Source organism: Elaeis guineensis, chromosome 3 (genome assembly GCF_000442705.2).
Source record: "Elaeis guineensis isolate ETL-2024a chromosome 3, EG11, whole genome shotgun sequence".
Taxonomy (NCBI): domain Eukaryota; kingdom Viridiplantae; phylum Streptophyta; class Magnoliopsida; order Arecales; family Arecaceae; genus Elaeis; species Elaeis guineensis.
The window spans coordinates 11,423,824-11,441,164 of record NC_025995.2 but is presented as its reverse complement, the minus strand read 5'-3'; the positions used below and the strand labels follow the sequence as shown (position 1 = coordinate 11,441,164).

General features: G+C 32.1%; 1 protein-coding gene across 2 annotated transcripts; it reads left to right on the top strand.

The window, feature by feature from the left end:
- Positions 1 to 13,382: 13,382 nt before the first annotated feature.
- LOC105042211 (probable histone H2A variant 3) lies at positions 13,383 to 16,610 on the top strand. Of its 2 annotated transcripts, none has more exons than XM_010919333.4 (3): positions 13,383 to 13,535; positions 13,747 to 13,864; positions 16,076 to 16,610. In XM_010919333.4, the coding sequence occupies exons 2-3, from the start codon at positions 13,757 to 13,759 to the stop codon at positions 16,370 to 16,372; spliced, it is 405 nt and encodes a 134-aa protein (XP_010917635.1). In that variant the 5' UTR covers positions 13,383 to 13,535; positions 13,747 to 13,756; the 3' UTR covers positions 16,373 to 16,610. The 2 variants fall into 2 exon arrangements, with proteins under 2 accessions (XP_010917635.1, XP_010917636.1); XM_010919334.4 differs by having other exon boundaries at positions 13,402 to 13,535; positions 13,694 to 13,864.
- Positions 16,611 to 17,341: the final 731 nt, after the last annotated feature.

The following is a 17,341-nucleotide window of genomic DNA, read 5'->3' as shown; positions in this document are numbered from 1 at the left end:
AATTAGGTTTCACAGGATTTTGAATTGGATTCGAATCGAATCATGGATCCAGTCCTAATTGATTTAAATTAGATTTAATTTAAATAGGCTTGACTTAAATTAAGATTAATTAGATTTTATAATCTAATTAAGACTTAGATTCAAAGTTTAATTGAATTAGGTTTGACAGGATTTCGAATCGGATTCGAATTGAATCCAAGTTGAAAATTATTTTTTTCTAATTAATTTAAATTAGATTAAATTTAATTATATTTAACTTAATTTGAGAGTAATTAAGTTTTATAAGCTAATTAAGATTTGGATTTAAAGTCTAATTGAATTAGATTTGATAGAATTTTGAATTGAATTTGAATTGGATTTGAGTTGAACCCAAATTAAAAATTATTTTCACCTATTTGATTTAAATCAGATTAAATTTAATTAAGTTTGATATAATTTGAAGATAATTAGATTTTACAATCTAAGTAGGGCTTAGATTCAAAGTCTAATTGAATTAGGATTGACAGGATTTGAAATTGAATTTGAATCGGATTTGAATTGGATTCAAATTAAATCTAAATTATAAATTATTTTTTAAATTAAATTAAATTAAATTAAATTAATTTTAACTTAATTTGAGATTAATTAAATTTTATAATCTAAGTAAAATTTGGATTCAAAGCCTAATTAAATTAGGTTTGATAGGATTTCGAATTGAATTTGAATCGTATTCGAATTGAACCCAAATCACTTTCTAAATTATTAGTGATGAAAAAGTATTTTGTCACTAATTTCATCACTAATAATATTTTTTTAAAAAATTATTTTTTAAATTATTATTCAATTTTTTAAAAAAAAAATATTAGCGATGGTAAGATTTTCATCGTTAATAACATCAATTCGCTGTCGCTAATAATTATTTTATATATTAAATATTATAAAAAATTTAAACACTTTTAGCGATGGCTTTTGCTATCACTAATAATTAAATTTCTGTTACTAATAATATTAGCGACGGTGAGATTTATGATCAGTTTTTTGGTAGCTAAAAGGTATTATTAGCGATGGAATTTTTTTTCTATCACTAATACTATCACTAATATTCAATATTCTTATAGGGATATGAACTAAAAGATTGATATAAAGATCAGAGAAGGTAGGCATGCAATTTGAGCATTGAATTATGGATGAAGATTCTGATCAAAGAAGAGAAAGAGGAGGAGGAGGAAAAAATCAAGGCATCTAGATGCAATGAGGGATTTTTCTTCCAAATAACTAAGATGATAGAGGAAGCTTGAGGGTAGAAGTTGCCTAGAGTTGGGGACCAATGAGAGAAGGAGTGCTTCTCTCTATCTTTCCTCACTCTTTTTTTGTCTTGCTTGGGCGACATGGATGAATGTGAACCATATGTAAATTTACCCTCTAATCCATGGAAAGGGCAAAGGAGAGCTTAAGGATGGGGCTAGCAAATGGTGGGGGCTGAAATCCTAAATTACGGAGAGCTTGTCCTACCATTAAAGAGTGGGTCTTGATGACTAACTTGAGATATCGATGCTACCATGAATATGAGAAATTGATCTATTTGTATCCGCTTCGTGACTCATCTAGTTCTCTTTGGAAAGACCTTAACCTTATTTTAATAAAAAAAGGAAAGAGCATAATTAAGTCAAGGAAAAAAAAAGACAATAGGAGGCTACTATCCCAATCTCCATTAAAAAATCTATATAAATACATTAAAGGAGAAGCCAGTAGTCTCTCAATGCAACAAGTGCATACATCTAACATTCCAGGTGTCATGCATCTAATGTGCCACGTATCGCCCATCAAATCGATATGCTTTAAATATAGTCATCCATTAAGTTGTTGGATGACGGAGACCGTCATCTAAAAGGAGAAAGACTAAATCTTGCTTTAAATATGGTGATTCTCGAATCAGAGGAGATGCAATTTTTTTTCTTCTGAAACTCTCCATTGCCATACCTCTTCCCCCCTCTCTCATCTATCGATTAAGAGAAGCAAATGCAAAGGCTGCTTCACCTATGTGAGAAGAGAGGAGTTGGATCTAGATGAGGGATGTCATCAATGGTTAGAGGCGATGCCAGAGTGAACATCATCTCCTCCAATTCGTTTTTTACATCGTCAATCCAAAACTCATGCCTCATCCTTATAAGCAACATGCCCTTCCATACCTTTTCCACTGTAGTTCTAGTTAGTAATCTTTATGTCTATATTTTTTTTTTCTTTTATAATCTTATAAAATGATAAGGTGTGGTGAGGGAGAAGTGTAAGCTCAGTGGTTTTTGGTATGGTGTAGGAGGAGGAGGTGGTGAGAGAAAGCATAGGGAGGGAGGAAGGAAAAGGAGATGGAGAGTAAGTCCAGAAGCGGACATGTGGATGGAGTAAGCTAGAAAATCCCCAAACCCTACAAAATATCTTGCTTCTACCAAGATTAAGCTCTCAAAGCCTTAAGGGACCATGTCACACCACCACAACTCACACAAAAAATCCCATATGCTTGAGAAATAAGCCCAATCAGAATCGAAGGAACCCCTTCAATCTCCCTCATGTGCTCTCCTTCCGGCAAATCTCTAGAAAAAAAGGAAGAAATGAAAATAAAAAGAAGCAAAAAAGAAAAAAAAATGATCAATCTATGTTGGAAAAGGTCTTAACTTTTAATTTTTTCCACCTTTCTTTTGTTTTCGCTGACTTTTCCTATGTTTTCCCCCGATACTTTCTCTATTTTTTTTTCAATTCTCAAGTGTCTCAATTGGTTGGGAGGCTTGGAGCGGCCAAATAGGAAAGTCTAGATGATGGTGTGGGGTTTGTGTTGGTAGTTATATATAAGAGTTTGAAAGGTATAAATATATTATCAATTAATTTGTTGAATAAGGTTGTGGTTAGGCCATTCAAAGATTTAGAGTTCAAATCCTCTGATCCTCTAGTTATATATGTGGTTGTGTCTAACAACATGAGGTTGTGGTTTATTTTTTCATATTATTTAGTAGATTTTAACATTGATTAATTCTCATATTATTTTATTCTTATCTTCTTTTCCTTTCTAATAATTACACATTAGCTTTCATTTTCTTCAAAGATAGAACTAACAATGGTATCTTATGATTATATATTTTGGAACTATAAGCATGCAACATCTGAAAAGTGACAACTTGAAGAAGCTTAAAGCTCTTAACCCGAATCCCTACTCAAGTTGAGGTTGCTTTGATACCATCTAAATATCTATTTGTAGATCTTTCTTAATAACATCAAAATGCTATGGTATTACAATTTCATCTCTTTGAATGTTGTATCTTTTCGCTCAATTAGAAATAAACCTTATGCCCTTTTAATGATAAACAGATAACTTTTAGTATTTTTTTCTTGGATGTGTTAGTCATCAGCACTTATCCAGTCCTAAAATATTAGGAAAAAATAATGGGTTATTGTCTTTTAGAATGCTATGGCATGAATGAGATTTGTGTTATTGGTTATAATCTACATTTAAATTTTAACTATTTAGTTATGTTGTTGAATGTACCAAGTTAATATATAACACATGCATTATCCTGAGTTATATATTTAAGCTTTGGCCATATATTCATTATTGATGATATGATGATTAACAGTTTGTCATGTTGCTATCCAATCTCTTGTATGGTACTCAAAAGAAAGACAGAGTTAGCGGACCTCTTCCTCAAGTAAAGATATGTTAATCACTACCTAAGGCATCATTTATTTCAATTTACTTACTCTTCCTCTGATTTAACGCTATTCAAAGGTCTTCATCATAGCAATTCATAATTGCAGATTATTTGTCATGTTAGTTATACTTTTTAGTTTGTTAACTCAATGCACTCAACTTTGAAAAATTTTGAGCTTTTGAATCTTGCATGTATGTAGCAGGCACTTGGAGCACCCCCTTCTCTAGTGGATTTGATTCAATTAGTTTAGAAATTTCAAGTAGCTACTCATGCTGTCATAGTTTGGTTGTCAAACTTAAATTGAATAAGATTCATGACTCCAAGATTTCATAGGCTATTGAAAATCTATAGATGTTTGTGAGTGCTTTCATTTGAACTCTAAAATTAACAACTTTGATGTGCATGGTGGCTGAATTTTTGTTAATCATTGACACTTCTGGTGTTTTCTTGGGATTGAGTAATTAGATCACAAATTCATCCTGTTTTATAATATAATTCTTCTTAAAGGCTTCCTCCCCTCCCCATACATTCTTCTTTAATTAGTTAGATAGAAGAAATGCACTAATATTATAGTGCAATTTTAGTAAAATGATGCATACCTCTGTTACTTGTTATTATACATCCATGATATCATACTTAGTGTAATAATAACTTATGCAAATATTTTGTATATACTATGGTGTATGGCATACTGACAAAATACCAAAAAAAGCATATTATAATAGTTTAGCTAATACATTTTTGCTGATGTAAATATGTGATATTATGATACTTTTAAACTTTATGATATGATAGTTGCAATATATTATATGTATTATAGTAACATAAATATAATACTCTATATAGTACATAGTATATTAATTATCTTATAACAACATGATAGTATATTAATAATGTACTAAAGCCCTATCCGATATTGTGGATGGATGGCCAAGGGCTAAGAAGTCTTTTGAAAGATTCTAATGTTTTTAAAGAAAATTCTAAAATCATCGAATATCCCAAAAACAAAATGAAGTCTATTTAGAAGAATCCATTTTGGATCTTTTGGACAAAACCTCTACTTGAGAAAATATAGGAAACTATTTTCATTTTAATATAAATTTTGGATTAATATATTAATTAAATATTATTTTTTTTAAAAAAGAAATGAAGTGGTTTAAAATTGTCTATTCTTTACAAGATCACTTTTATCTAGAATTCTCAAGTAGATCTATCTTCCAAGATATTTGTTGAATTTGACTCTTTATTTCTATGTTGATAAATAAAAATTTATAATATTTTTTTATTTTATTTTTTAAATTTATTTTAGCATGTTATTTGTTAGGTTGATTAAGTGGTTTGTTTTTCTATATCTTGATGTAATAATAGTTTTTTCATGAAATAATCAATTCGACAAGCATATCAAAATTTTGTATAGCATCTAATATTTTAAACAACTATAGCTTTTGCTTATCATCATTTTTTTTCTAATTTTTGCACTTATTTATCTAAATTTCGTTATATAGCATAGGTTATCTGCTAGTAACCATTATTACTAAAGTAACCTTATCTTTATACTCAACGAAAAGAGCTTACTCCAACTATGCTTACAAAGAAGAGTAGAACTTAACTCTCCCTCTCTCTCTCTATGTCTTGCTAGGGAGTGCAGATGGATAAATCTAAAAGAGCTTCTCAAATATGATGAAGGAAGGTATTATATTAATACTAATAGATACTCTCCATCTTTGCATTATCCTTGGGTGCTCCCAAATCTTAAAGATGGGATTCACAATCTAATGATTGTCTGTGTAAAAGAATATCGAATTTTCTTTTATGCAAAAAATGCACCTTGGACTATCCTAATGGAATCATGGGATCGATAACATGATTTCCCATATTATATTGTTTTAAATGCAGCCCAACTTAGAAAATGCGGACTTCCACCAATCCATTTCTATAGGGAGCAAATGGATCTCCACTGTTCTTTTTGATCCCCTTCCTCTCTCTCTATCTCTCTCCTATTTGGTGATCCAATTCCATGAATCTAGTGGGATTCTAACAAGGTTATCCATGCATGCTCTTCTAGATAATTAAGAGGAAGCTTTACCCAAGATTAAGAAGTGGTTGGTTTCAATCCTTGGTAGATGAATTACTCTAGATTCAAGGTACATATTGATCAATCTAGAAGTTGCTAATGCCCTATTAACCTTTTCAAAACTCTTAACCAATTAAAGTAATTATTTTATCATGCACAAGGATTCTTAGAGAAACCCAAGTCAATTAGCCCATTGCTGCTAAAAAAATTCTCAAATTTTTGGATATTTTTATTCTCTGCAAAGTCTCTACTTTCTCTTTTTTCAAAACTAGCAGCAATAAAATTAACACCTCTCATCATTATTGAGGGCATCCAAAGAATATAGCATTCGATATCATTTTCCAAACCATTCGATACTACCAATTGCATATGCTTGCATAAATTAATATGAGAATCAAAGTTCAAGAATTTGGCAAGGGGACCAGAGCAAAGGCAACTTGGTTGTCAATTTGAGAAAGTCAATATAGTGTATAAAGTATTTAAGTTAGAATTGTATATGATTTTCAAAATTTTCCAATAGTTCTTTAAGATATATGGGTTGCTTCAACCAAAATCCTTATTTCTAAAATACACTGTATTTGGGATAAATTTTCTAATAATATGCTTCAAAAATTATTTAAAAATAATGATTTTTATAGTACCTTGATAGTTTTATGATAGAATAACCTATGAGTATGAAGAGGAGTTAGCATAGCTTAGCTTTGTCCTATTATCATTTTAAGCCTTCGCAGCACCTTGTGCACAATCAAAACCACCAACCATTATGGAGGACATGGTATGAGTTGCTAACTTTCATTATAAGATGGTGAGGGTTAGGACAATTTTTGAACTATGTACACAATCTCCCAATGAATTTAAAATTAGCGTAATAAATAGCTTGGGAAGAGGGGTTTTTTTCTCCCCTTTCCCTTGATTTTTAAGTGAATGAGACCTAGCTTTCAACCCTTAACCATATGCACTCTCTACTTAAGTTGACTTAGTTTTGCTATGTGATGAGCTTAAATTGATAGGCCTACAAACCACTATAAAGTAAGTATAATACCAAAGCTACCTTAAGCCTTTGAACCGAGCTCAACTGGCTTAGGCTTGGATCCAAAGTAAACCAACCCCTTACAACACAACCCTCTCTTTTCCTCTTCATGTTTCCACCATAGCCCCTATTTCCCTCTCATCATCCTCTTCTTTCTTCTTCTCTTCTTCCCAAGCACCATCACCATAATATAATCATTGCCATCGGGTCCCATTTGTTCTCCATCAAATGATCTCCCTTCTTTTCTTCTCTCTTTTTTCTCTCTCACTCTCTCTTCCTCTTGTTCACCCACTCTAGAACCTACACTCTTCTCTCATCTCTCTTAGTCTGCTCACTTTCTCCCTTCTTATTCCATCTCTCACTATTTTGTGCATATAATTAGTGAGAATTCTCTATTTACTATGGTTTTGCTCTCTCTAATCTAACTCTGATGTGGTTTTTTATATGTGCAAGGAGAAAAGGCCACCACATTAATGAAATAGAGATCAAACTCAAGGCCTTAGCTTATAACCAAAAGTATGATTAAGATAAGTTTTAGCATCATTGCCGTATTATTTAATGTAAATCTATATCTAAGTTTACGTGATCGGTTATCTTCAATAAGTTTATGTTAGATGTATATCCTAGAAATCAATCAGGCAGACACATATATTTATTCTAAGATATTTATATTTGACTTTTTTATTATTAATAAAATTAAATTTTTATTTTTATTCATATTATGTATGTATTCATGAATCATCTAAGAAATTAATAAGATGATAATACATATTCTCAAAAGTTAAAAATTTGAGGCATGTGTCATTGGTGATTAATTTTTAAATCTTTTCAATCAAGAGATCATCATAAGAACTGTGATTGATCCAATGAGATTGGTGCACAGGTCGCTTCTCTTTTGAAGGATAGATGAGTCTCGAGTCTACAGTGTGAAGATACTGAAATGAGAGTACAGATAGTTGTTGATGAACAAGGATATCAAACGTGATCAATATAAAAAATTATTTGGATGTCTACTCACTCGTCAATGACTTACTTGATACTGCAGTAGTATGACTAATCCTTTGATGTGCAATGCTTTGGTTATTCACAATGAGATTGCTGTAATTTGACTGTACATATACTTAATCTCTAGCTATATGAGTCCTTCCAATGCATGTTGACTGTAGTAGGTTCATTATAGGAGGAGGATGTGTATTTATATAAAATCTATCATCCTTGGTAGATAAGAAGATGATCCTATATGATTTAGAAGACTGAGTTCAGAAGATCTTGATCAAGATAAAGTAACTAGTGGAAAAGAATTTTCAGTGTTTTTACATCAAAAATTTGAGTCAAATATATTAGACATATGACAGATAATAAGGTTTAATGAGTAATTTCATAATCTCTGTCTAGTTGAAACTCATGATAAAAAGACTGAAGCACATGTAGGAGTGAAAGTAATATAGATATTATCCATCTAGATCTATTTTCGTATCTAAATCAATCCGAATATAGATAAAAATTTGAGGATCTAACTAATATCCATATCTATATCTGTCAAAAAAAATAGATATGGATATGGATAGATAACTATTCAATCATATCCGTATATCCAAATTTATATGTAATCTTATATAATTTTATATAGTATTTATTAATTTTTAAGAGAAATATATAACTATATAAATATATTATTAACTTGATTTATCATCTATTTAGTAATATCTTTAATTTTGTAGTCATAAAATTTAATTATCTAAGTTATATCTGTAATTATACTCATACTTCTAGTATCCAAATTATATCTGTATCCATTTAAAACAAATATGAATAAAAATTTTTACATCCGAATAATATTCATATCCATATTTGTAATAAAACACATATGGATATGGATATGGATATGTTGGTATCCGATCTGATTTTAGCTTAATCCTAAAGATTCATTCCATTTCATTCTATAAGAATACCACTACATGCTGCTAGGCATCACTGATGGATTGTAAGGCTCATAAAAATTATCTTGATGATTGATAATTCTTATTAAGATGAGTTGAAATTATTTCAATCCATTGAAAAGAGTTTTAATGATATTGAAAATGGAGATCACAATATATCTTACTATCAGATAAAATTAAATCTATGGAATCATACACATAAGAGGTTATGTCTGATCAGATGGCTGAATTTAATTTGATAAGACTCGATTTAAATCTGAGTAAGAAGGTTGATATGCCAAAGGTTGATAAGTCAGAGTTAATACAATCAAACCTAAAAGCAATAGGACTCTTAACAAACTTTGAATGGTCAAATATTGATCTATCAAAGTTGGGTCCGTTAATGTGATTGACATTTAGAAGGACTCCTCATGCCCATTATGCCTCTCTTATGATTGTGCGCCACTTTTCTCATGACAAATAAATTTCTCACATTGAAGAGTTGGATGTGCTAAAGGGATTAGTGCCCAAAGAGTTTGGGCATTCTAAGAGTCCTTGCCCAAGTCTTGAACTGGTCAAAGGGTTTTTGTGTCAAAACTTTGATTCCCTGGGACTCTAATGTGAAGGAGTTCACAATAATTGTAAAAGGAACAAATCCTTAAGAAGGAGGGATCACACCAATATTGGACATCCAAGTTGTTGGATGCCCTTCCTTTCTCATGCCAACATTATGCCCAAGTGTTGGACATATCTTTCACCCACTCCTACCTCATGTCTAAAGTGTTGGACATCCAAAAGTGTTAGAGTGCAAAAAAATGAAAGAAAAGAGAGAGAGGTTGATGGATTTCCTTGAGAAGGGAATCAAGAAAAGTTGAGAAAGTTTTTGATCCGTTCCTATGCGAAATACAATCTTGCAAAAAAAAAAGATTGAAATTCTAGAGAAAAATTTTTTAACAATAAGGAAAAAGAAATTTACTATCAGAAGAAAGATCTTTGTAAGAAAACTAGCATCCTAATGAGATCAAACATCCTTGATATGACTAAGCAAATAACCAAAATCCGAAGAAACCCATCCAATCCGACCCAATAAACATCGACTTCAATCAATTGAAAGACATAAATTGCATGGAATCGGATTAGGATTTATGAAAAATTGATTATTTACGATTGGATTCGGTTCCTACACTTTTAATCTATACAAAATTGAACTCAATCGATATAGTATTTCACAAACTCACTTTTATTTTGGAATGACATCGTTTAGACTTCAATACTTTATTATAAAAAATACTGCATCACCTATTTGGATTCATAAGAATATTAATGTTGAATTATTAATGGAAGCAAATCACTTTGAGATAATTTTAAAGTGAAAGCTTTCAAATGTAATTGCTTTCAGATAAGTAATTTTTTTCTTTTTCTATTTTATTTTGTACAGATTAAAAAATAAATCTAAATTTTATAACTTATAAAGTTTAAAATTTTTTGATATTAAATTAATTATAAAAAAATAAATAAGCTTAAGTGGGCCAACATTAGACTTAAAATCAATATTGGATCAATATTGAAGCTCAAACCGACACAATCCATGCGAATCTACTACAAACAATTCACTTCGATTTCAAACGATTTATATATAATAAACAATTGATAGTGGGTTAATTTTTTTCAACCAAGTTGGATTCGGTTGGGTTAAGAGAAACCAACCCATGCTCAGCCCTAATCTTTGATCAAATCATAGCTTCGTGTAGATATCTATAAAGATCGGATGTTTGTGTGGTTTCAAAGAGACTGTGAAGATATCTACAATCATCAAATTGCAGATAGATCTATTTGTATAAAGGTGATGATTTGATCTCACTTTCTTTATTAATCTTAATAACTATAAAAGATCTGAATTGAATCGAGATAAGATCTCACATATTTAATTAAAAGTTAATTTTATGATTCCTTCCACCACACATATCAACCATTTTCTATCAGTTTCTGGCTATATGGCATATACCTTTGGAACCTTTGTCTTGTAGAGATTCTAACAAGATTGGTATCATAATTTTTGGAGATGTATTTTAATAGTTATAGGGAAGCCTTAGTCTAAAATTAATAGGATTTATTAAACTAGCCATAAATTAATTTTTTATTTATTTAGAATATATGCAGTAAGTTTTATGATTTTTGGAGTTTTATTTCGTTAATTGTAAACATTTGTGTCTTGCATGTATTTTTGGTGATTAATTGTATTAAGGGATAATATAATCTTGATGATATGTAAATTGTTTGGATAGAAATTATTTGTCATTGTTAGGCATTAGAAAGAATAGAGGCTTTGATGGACTTATTGTATTCTGGAAATATTTTTTTACAAAATTAGAGTTGTAATTCTATTTTTTCATTAGACTTAATCTCTAAGCATTTTACCTTATTTTCTCTTAAAATATGTCTATGTTAGATAGTCTATAATTAACATTTTATGCAAACAATTCTCAAATTCAGAAAATATTAATTTTCAAAGTATTTACAACTAATTGTCATAAACATATTTAACATAAAAGAATGCATGCAATTCTAAAAAGGAGTTCTAAAATTACAACTCTAATTTTAGAATTGCTTGCATTCTTTTCTATTAAAATATGTTTATGACAATTAGTTGTAAATACTTTGAAAATTATGGATCTTAAATTGTGAAACTCTTTTTTTTGAATGAAATGCCTGTTTTCTAGTAAATTCTAAGGACATTTGATTCGTAAGAAGAAATTTTTCTCATTAGAATATACTTCTTAGGAAGATGATGCTTGGATGTATGATGTTTGGGAGAGTAATTTTTATATATTTGATTGATTACGGAAAAGTCACATATTTCAGAATGGTTTATATTATTTGGTTGAGCATCTATTTTTTTAAAAAAAATATATAAAATATCTATTATACTCTTGATTTAAAAAAAAAATCTCATCTCATTCTATCTAAAAGCTTAAAGACATATTTGGAAAAAAATCTTGATGGATTGGACTTTTCTATATTATATATTGGTTTTTCATTCTATGAAATATGGAATCTTATTCCTATAGAAATGCTACTTTTCTATCTCCTTTTGAAAACTTTAACTAAATATGAGGTATTTTTCTATTTTTTTCATTGATCACACTTCTCCCCTTTTTTTCGCAAACCAAATGAGTTATATTGGTCCATATCATGTTAAACCAGTATAGAGTTACTTAGATTATTGGTTGGCACAAAATGAATGCTTGCTTGCTAGTACATCGTTGGTGCTCTTTTATTGGCACATATCATGCTTGTTATAGTGAATAATATTGAGCCGAGCTTGAGCTAGGATAAGCTGGCCCATGTTTGGCCTGTTGACACACCCTCTTCACCATCTTTTTTTTTAAAAAAATAATTAAAAATAATAAAAAATAATAATCAGTGGTCAATAACTTCTCAAACCAGCCAATGGGCCAATAGTGAGCCGTTCTATCTTTTTAGTTAGACTTAATTACTTTAAAAACTTGATCTTCTCCAATGACTACTACTTCCGTCTAAAAATCATGATAGAGATTGTCACTTGACATCACATGATGTACAGTAAAAGCTGATGTGACATAGAACTAGCTGATATAGAATTCTAAACTCCTTCTTCTCTATTTTTCTTATCTTATAGGTAGGGTTTAAAATCTTTTTTTTCTCTTTTCCTTCTCTTCTAGTTGAGATTTAAACTTTTTTTTTTTGTCTTTTCCTTCTCTTCTAGCTAGGATATCTACTTTTCATTTTTTTCTCCATTTTTTTCTATCATTTTTTTCTCTAAAACTGCCACCATTTATACCTTCTTTTTTTTGGTGTTTAGAGAGGAGACTGACACATGTGCTTAGCATAACCGAAAGAGTTTCATAACTAATGTACTATTATATATATATATATATATATATATATATATATATATATATATATATATATATATATATATATATATGAGAGTTTTGTTTTCCTAATATATACTTCATGAAAATAATTTATTTTTCAAGAGTTATAGAGGACAGTGATAGTGAATTTGGTGATAGTGATTAAAATAGTTTTGATGGTGGTGGTCATAGTGAAGACTTTGGAGTTGGTGATGATAATAGAGGTACCAATAATAATATAGAAGATGCTGAAATTTTAGAGAAGATAGTAATAGAGAAAAAAAATGAAGTGAAAAATAAAAATTATAGCTGTAAAAAAAAAATACAAAAATTTCATATCAGTTATTTAATATCATATCAAACTTCCGTTATATTGTGATCATTTTTGTTACCATATTAGACAGAAGTAGCAATTAAGAAAAAATTATAATATTTTAAAAATTTAATAATTTAATTATAATAAATAAATTTTTTTAAAATATTTAATTTTTATATTTTAATTTTTAAAAAAAATTTCGTATTAGAATGTTGTGGCCGCTTACGTGTACCAAAAAAAAAAATTCAACGTTTTTAAAGTGATTAAGCGTTTTAGTTACTTCCAAACGGAGCCAGGCAAGGTCAACGCGCAACCGCGCGAGGGCAATTTAGTCATTATGAAATCTCAATCCCCCAAATCTCTCTCCGGTTCCACGTGAATCCCCCAACTATTTTCTCTTGCCAATATCCTTCTTCACGTCATGTTTATGAAGTACGAGGCTATTTTTGGAACCCAGCCCAATTTCGAAATTTCCAATCGCCCTCCAAAAGCAACCGCCTTTCTCCCAAACCCTCAAGTCCCTATTTATTCCCAATTCCGCCCCTAATCTCAGCCTTCTTTGTCCTATCCCTACCCAAACCCTTCGACGCTCTCGAGAAAGGGGGAAGGAGAAGAAAAGAAAGGTACGTTCCCCTTCCCTCTTCTTTCAATCTCCTTCGAATTCTAGGGTTTTTCTTCTCGATTCGATTAGGTTTTCGAAGATTTGACTCCTCGTCTTCTCTGTTTGGGTCTTTGGCATCCTTGTTGAGCTAGATCTAAGGTTTTTCTTGGGGTGATTTAGGGTTTTAGGGCTTGCCATTTCGTTGAACGGGGCTTCTTTGTGTTCGATTTTAGGAAGGGAGAGATGGCGGGGAAAGGAGGAAAGGGACTTCTGGCAGCGAAGACGACCGCGGCGAACAAGGACAAGGACAAGAAGAAGCCTGTCTCCCGGTCATCGCGAGCTGGTCTGCAGGTAAATCTTGTTTACTTTCTCATCTTCTTTGAGATGTTGTTAGATCCGATTTCTCTGAGCTCTTTGGGCAGTGACTCGGATCTGACGCGTTTGTAGATTTGGCTTTTATCTTTCTCTGAAGGCCGTTTTTTCCTTGTTAGTATACATCTTCGTGTCTCTTGCGTTTTATCAGGGTTCTTGTTTGCCTTTCTCGGCCCCGATGTGGGCAGGTTGGAGTATGGTAGTCCTTTTTGTTTCTTGATAATTGATTGGTTATTTTTGTAACAGGGTTCATCCATTTTCAATTTTAAATGACCGACCTTAAAGAAACTGTGCACACAAATAGTTATTTTTGTGCCATTAAGATGTTTATTTGTTGAATTTATGTTCATTGAGGAATTAATCCTTAGATTCTTAGGTCTGGTATGAACCAACATGCTTACCGTAATATGCGCAGTTGATGCATAGCGAATGGTACTACCTTTTATTTCAAAGTTCCTGTTTTCTGGGCATTCGATGTAGTTTTTCTGTGCTTTTTCCGTTTTGGGTTGAAACGCATTAGAAGGTATTCTGACGTTTTTTTTTTTTGGATTTAAAATTTTGGACTTGGAGATTCCAGTTTAGGTTCTCTAGTTAATTAATGTGTTGAATTGGGGTTTCTTTTTTCTTGTCTCTCTTCTTCTTCTTTTTTTTTTTTGGGGGGGGGGAGGTATGGGAGCCTTCAACACTTGACCAAAAGCTTATCTTTTTCTTAAAAAAATGTCATGTTTTCCAACCAACCCAAAATTACATTCATGGAGGAAGGGATGCAATTTTGAGTTAGAGGAACAACAGAACCATTCCATTTAGGGTATTTTATCTGAATTTTGAAAGGGGGTATGTTTTCTCTGCTATTCATTTAAGATGTATATATGTTTTCTCTGCTATACACACACGCACACATGTATATGTATACGCATATACATATATGCAGGAGAGAGATCTAAAAATTTGATAACTTCCTTTTGTGTAAATGCACCTGGTGTTCCATAAAATGCAGGTTCATCCTCAGCTTAACTATGGTCATAGTCAATTGATAGGCCTAAGCGAGCCACATGCTTAACACAGGCTGACATAACAACGGCAGGTACTCTATGGACAACCCAAAATGATGGGCAATTTAGGCATTGTCTTGTTTGTTAATGAAGAATCTATCATGAACACCAGACGTAAAAAACTTGGTTGTTGGCAATTGGGTCTAGACTGGGTGCAGGTTGGTCAAAAACCTGTCAATCCAAGCAGACCTGTTTATTAAACTGGTTAAAACTCTAAACATGAATCCAAGCTTTTTAAATGGATAACCTTCTGCATCAACTATTCAAGAAATTGCTCATATTAGGTTAAATGGGTTTTGAGTGGTTTAAGCGGGTTGGGTCATGACTCGACCCAATTGTTAAACATACCAAATTGGGTTAATTTAGCAGATCAAAACAGATTAAACGGGTTAGAGGTCTAAATGTGAATTTGACCTGTTTAATAAATAAGTCTGACCTATTTATGGTGTAGATCTATTTATGCCAAAGTTAGACCTGCTTAAACCGGGTTTAGTTGGTGGGTTGGGTTAGAAATTGCCATTTGTAATTGCTAGTCTTTTCATGCTCTTCACAGTTTTCACTAATTATCAGAAAACTTATTTTATCCTAGGAAAATAAAAGGAAAATTGTTTGGCTTGTCGATGTAATGAAGCAAATGTCCAGGCTTAGCAGCATGGGCTATAGCTGGGGTGTGCACAGATGCTTGTCTGGTGAATTTCTTGAACTCGGTTGAGGCATTGGGTCAAATCTTGGCTGCAGCTGGGGGTGAAAACATAGATTTTCAAGGGCTACAGACTTGAGATGTAGTCTTTCCATGTTTGATACTTAATTCATAAAGTCAAATCAGTAATTATTAGTTACTCTTCAGAAATAATGACAATATCTAGACATGCATATTTTTTAGATTAGAAGGATAAGTTTGTGCTTTTACAAAATTTCTGACAATAACTGAAATAATTTACCTGTATGTCTGTGTCTTTGTTTGCACGAGAGGGAGAGGGAGAGGGGATATACTCCAGCAACTATTGTTCTGCTTTTATTGCAGAAATTCGTAAATAAAATCTGGTGAATGGGAATTTGATGTAATGCATTGTTGAATGCATATTCCATTCTGCCTTTATATGCTGGTTTATGTTATAATTTCTTGTGATTTATGTAGTTCCCTGTGGGTCGGATCCACCGACACCTGAAGTCAAGGATCGCAGCAAATGGCCGTGTCGGAGCCACTGCAGCTGTGTACTCAGCAGCAATACTGGAGTATCTCACAGCAGAGGTTCTGGAGCTTGCAGGGAATGCAAGCAAGGATCTTAAGGTGAAGCGTATCACCCCACGTCACCTTCAGCTTGCCATCCGAGGAGATGAGGAGCTTGATACTCTCATCAAGGGCACTATCGCAGGTGGTGGTGTCATCCCCCATATTCACAAGTCCCTCATCAACAAGTCTTCAAAGGAATGAGCATGCAATGTTATGCAATATATATAGAAAATTGTTACTGTTAGTGGCCATGTATGTCAGGTGTATGGTTTTTAATTCTAATTGTGAACTTTGTAGGTTTTAAGCAGAAATTTGTTACTGGTGGTGGCCGTGTATGTCTTCTTACTTGTGTGGTTTTTAATTCTATTTGTGAACTTGTAGGTTTAAGTTAGAACAAGGTTAAACTTGGAACTAGTTTCCCTGGCTTCAGGATTCTTCATGACGTGCTTTGGACTCTTTGTTTGTTTAGACCAGTATTTGGCTTGTGGTGCGGTCTATGCAAGTAGGTATTATTGGTGACACGGTGCGCTGGGTCCTGCAAGACCAAAAGGCTGTTGCTAGGCATTTTTGGTGGAGCACTGTTTGTCAGGCCTCGGAAGACTTTGGCTGTCAAATTGAGAGTGGTTGGTGGTGTTATTTCTTCTTTTGTCTGTTTACTGCACTTTTGACTTGGTTTGGGTTTTTTAATCAGAATTTTTTTTTAGATGATCGGATTTGCATGGTTTAGATTAATTCATGATCTTGTGGTGCTTGATTTTGTTCAGATTGATGTGTTATGTTGGTGCCAGGAATCATAGTTTGGTATTCTGGACGTCTGATAAAATACGTTAGAGGGGGGATCATTTTGTGATTTACTGAAATCCCATGCAGTGAATTGGTTCTTTATGGGGTCATCAGTGGCGGATGGTGATCTGTGGAATGTGGTTAGGTTTTTAGTAACTTTTTATCTACAATCGGTCTTATTGGTGATATCTGATTTACAGCATTGGACGGGTGGGTGGTTCATGATCGTGCTGAAGTGAATGCTAAGTGTGTTCTTCGCTCAAAAAATTTTGCTTTGATGGGATATCTTTGTTCATTGCTTTGTTTATGTCAGGTTAGAAAGGATTAACAAAACAGGATCACTATGACCAAAATGGAAGGCTATCAGGACCTTTAGAACTCTACTTC

Bases quoted from the DNA above. Each gene is read 5' to 3' on its own strand.
- LOC105042211 (XM_010919333.4), top strand. From the start codon at position 13,757: ATGGCGGGGAAAGGAGGAAAGGGACTTCTGGCAGCGAAGACGACCGCG. The intron at 13,865-16,075 runs GTAAATCTTGTT...TGATTTATGTAG, and splicing joins CATCGCGAGCTGGTCTGCAG to TTCCCTGTGGGTCGGATCCA.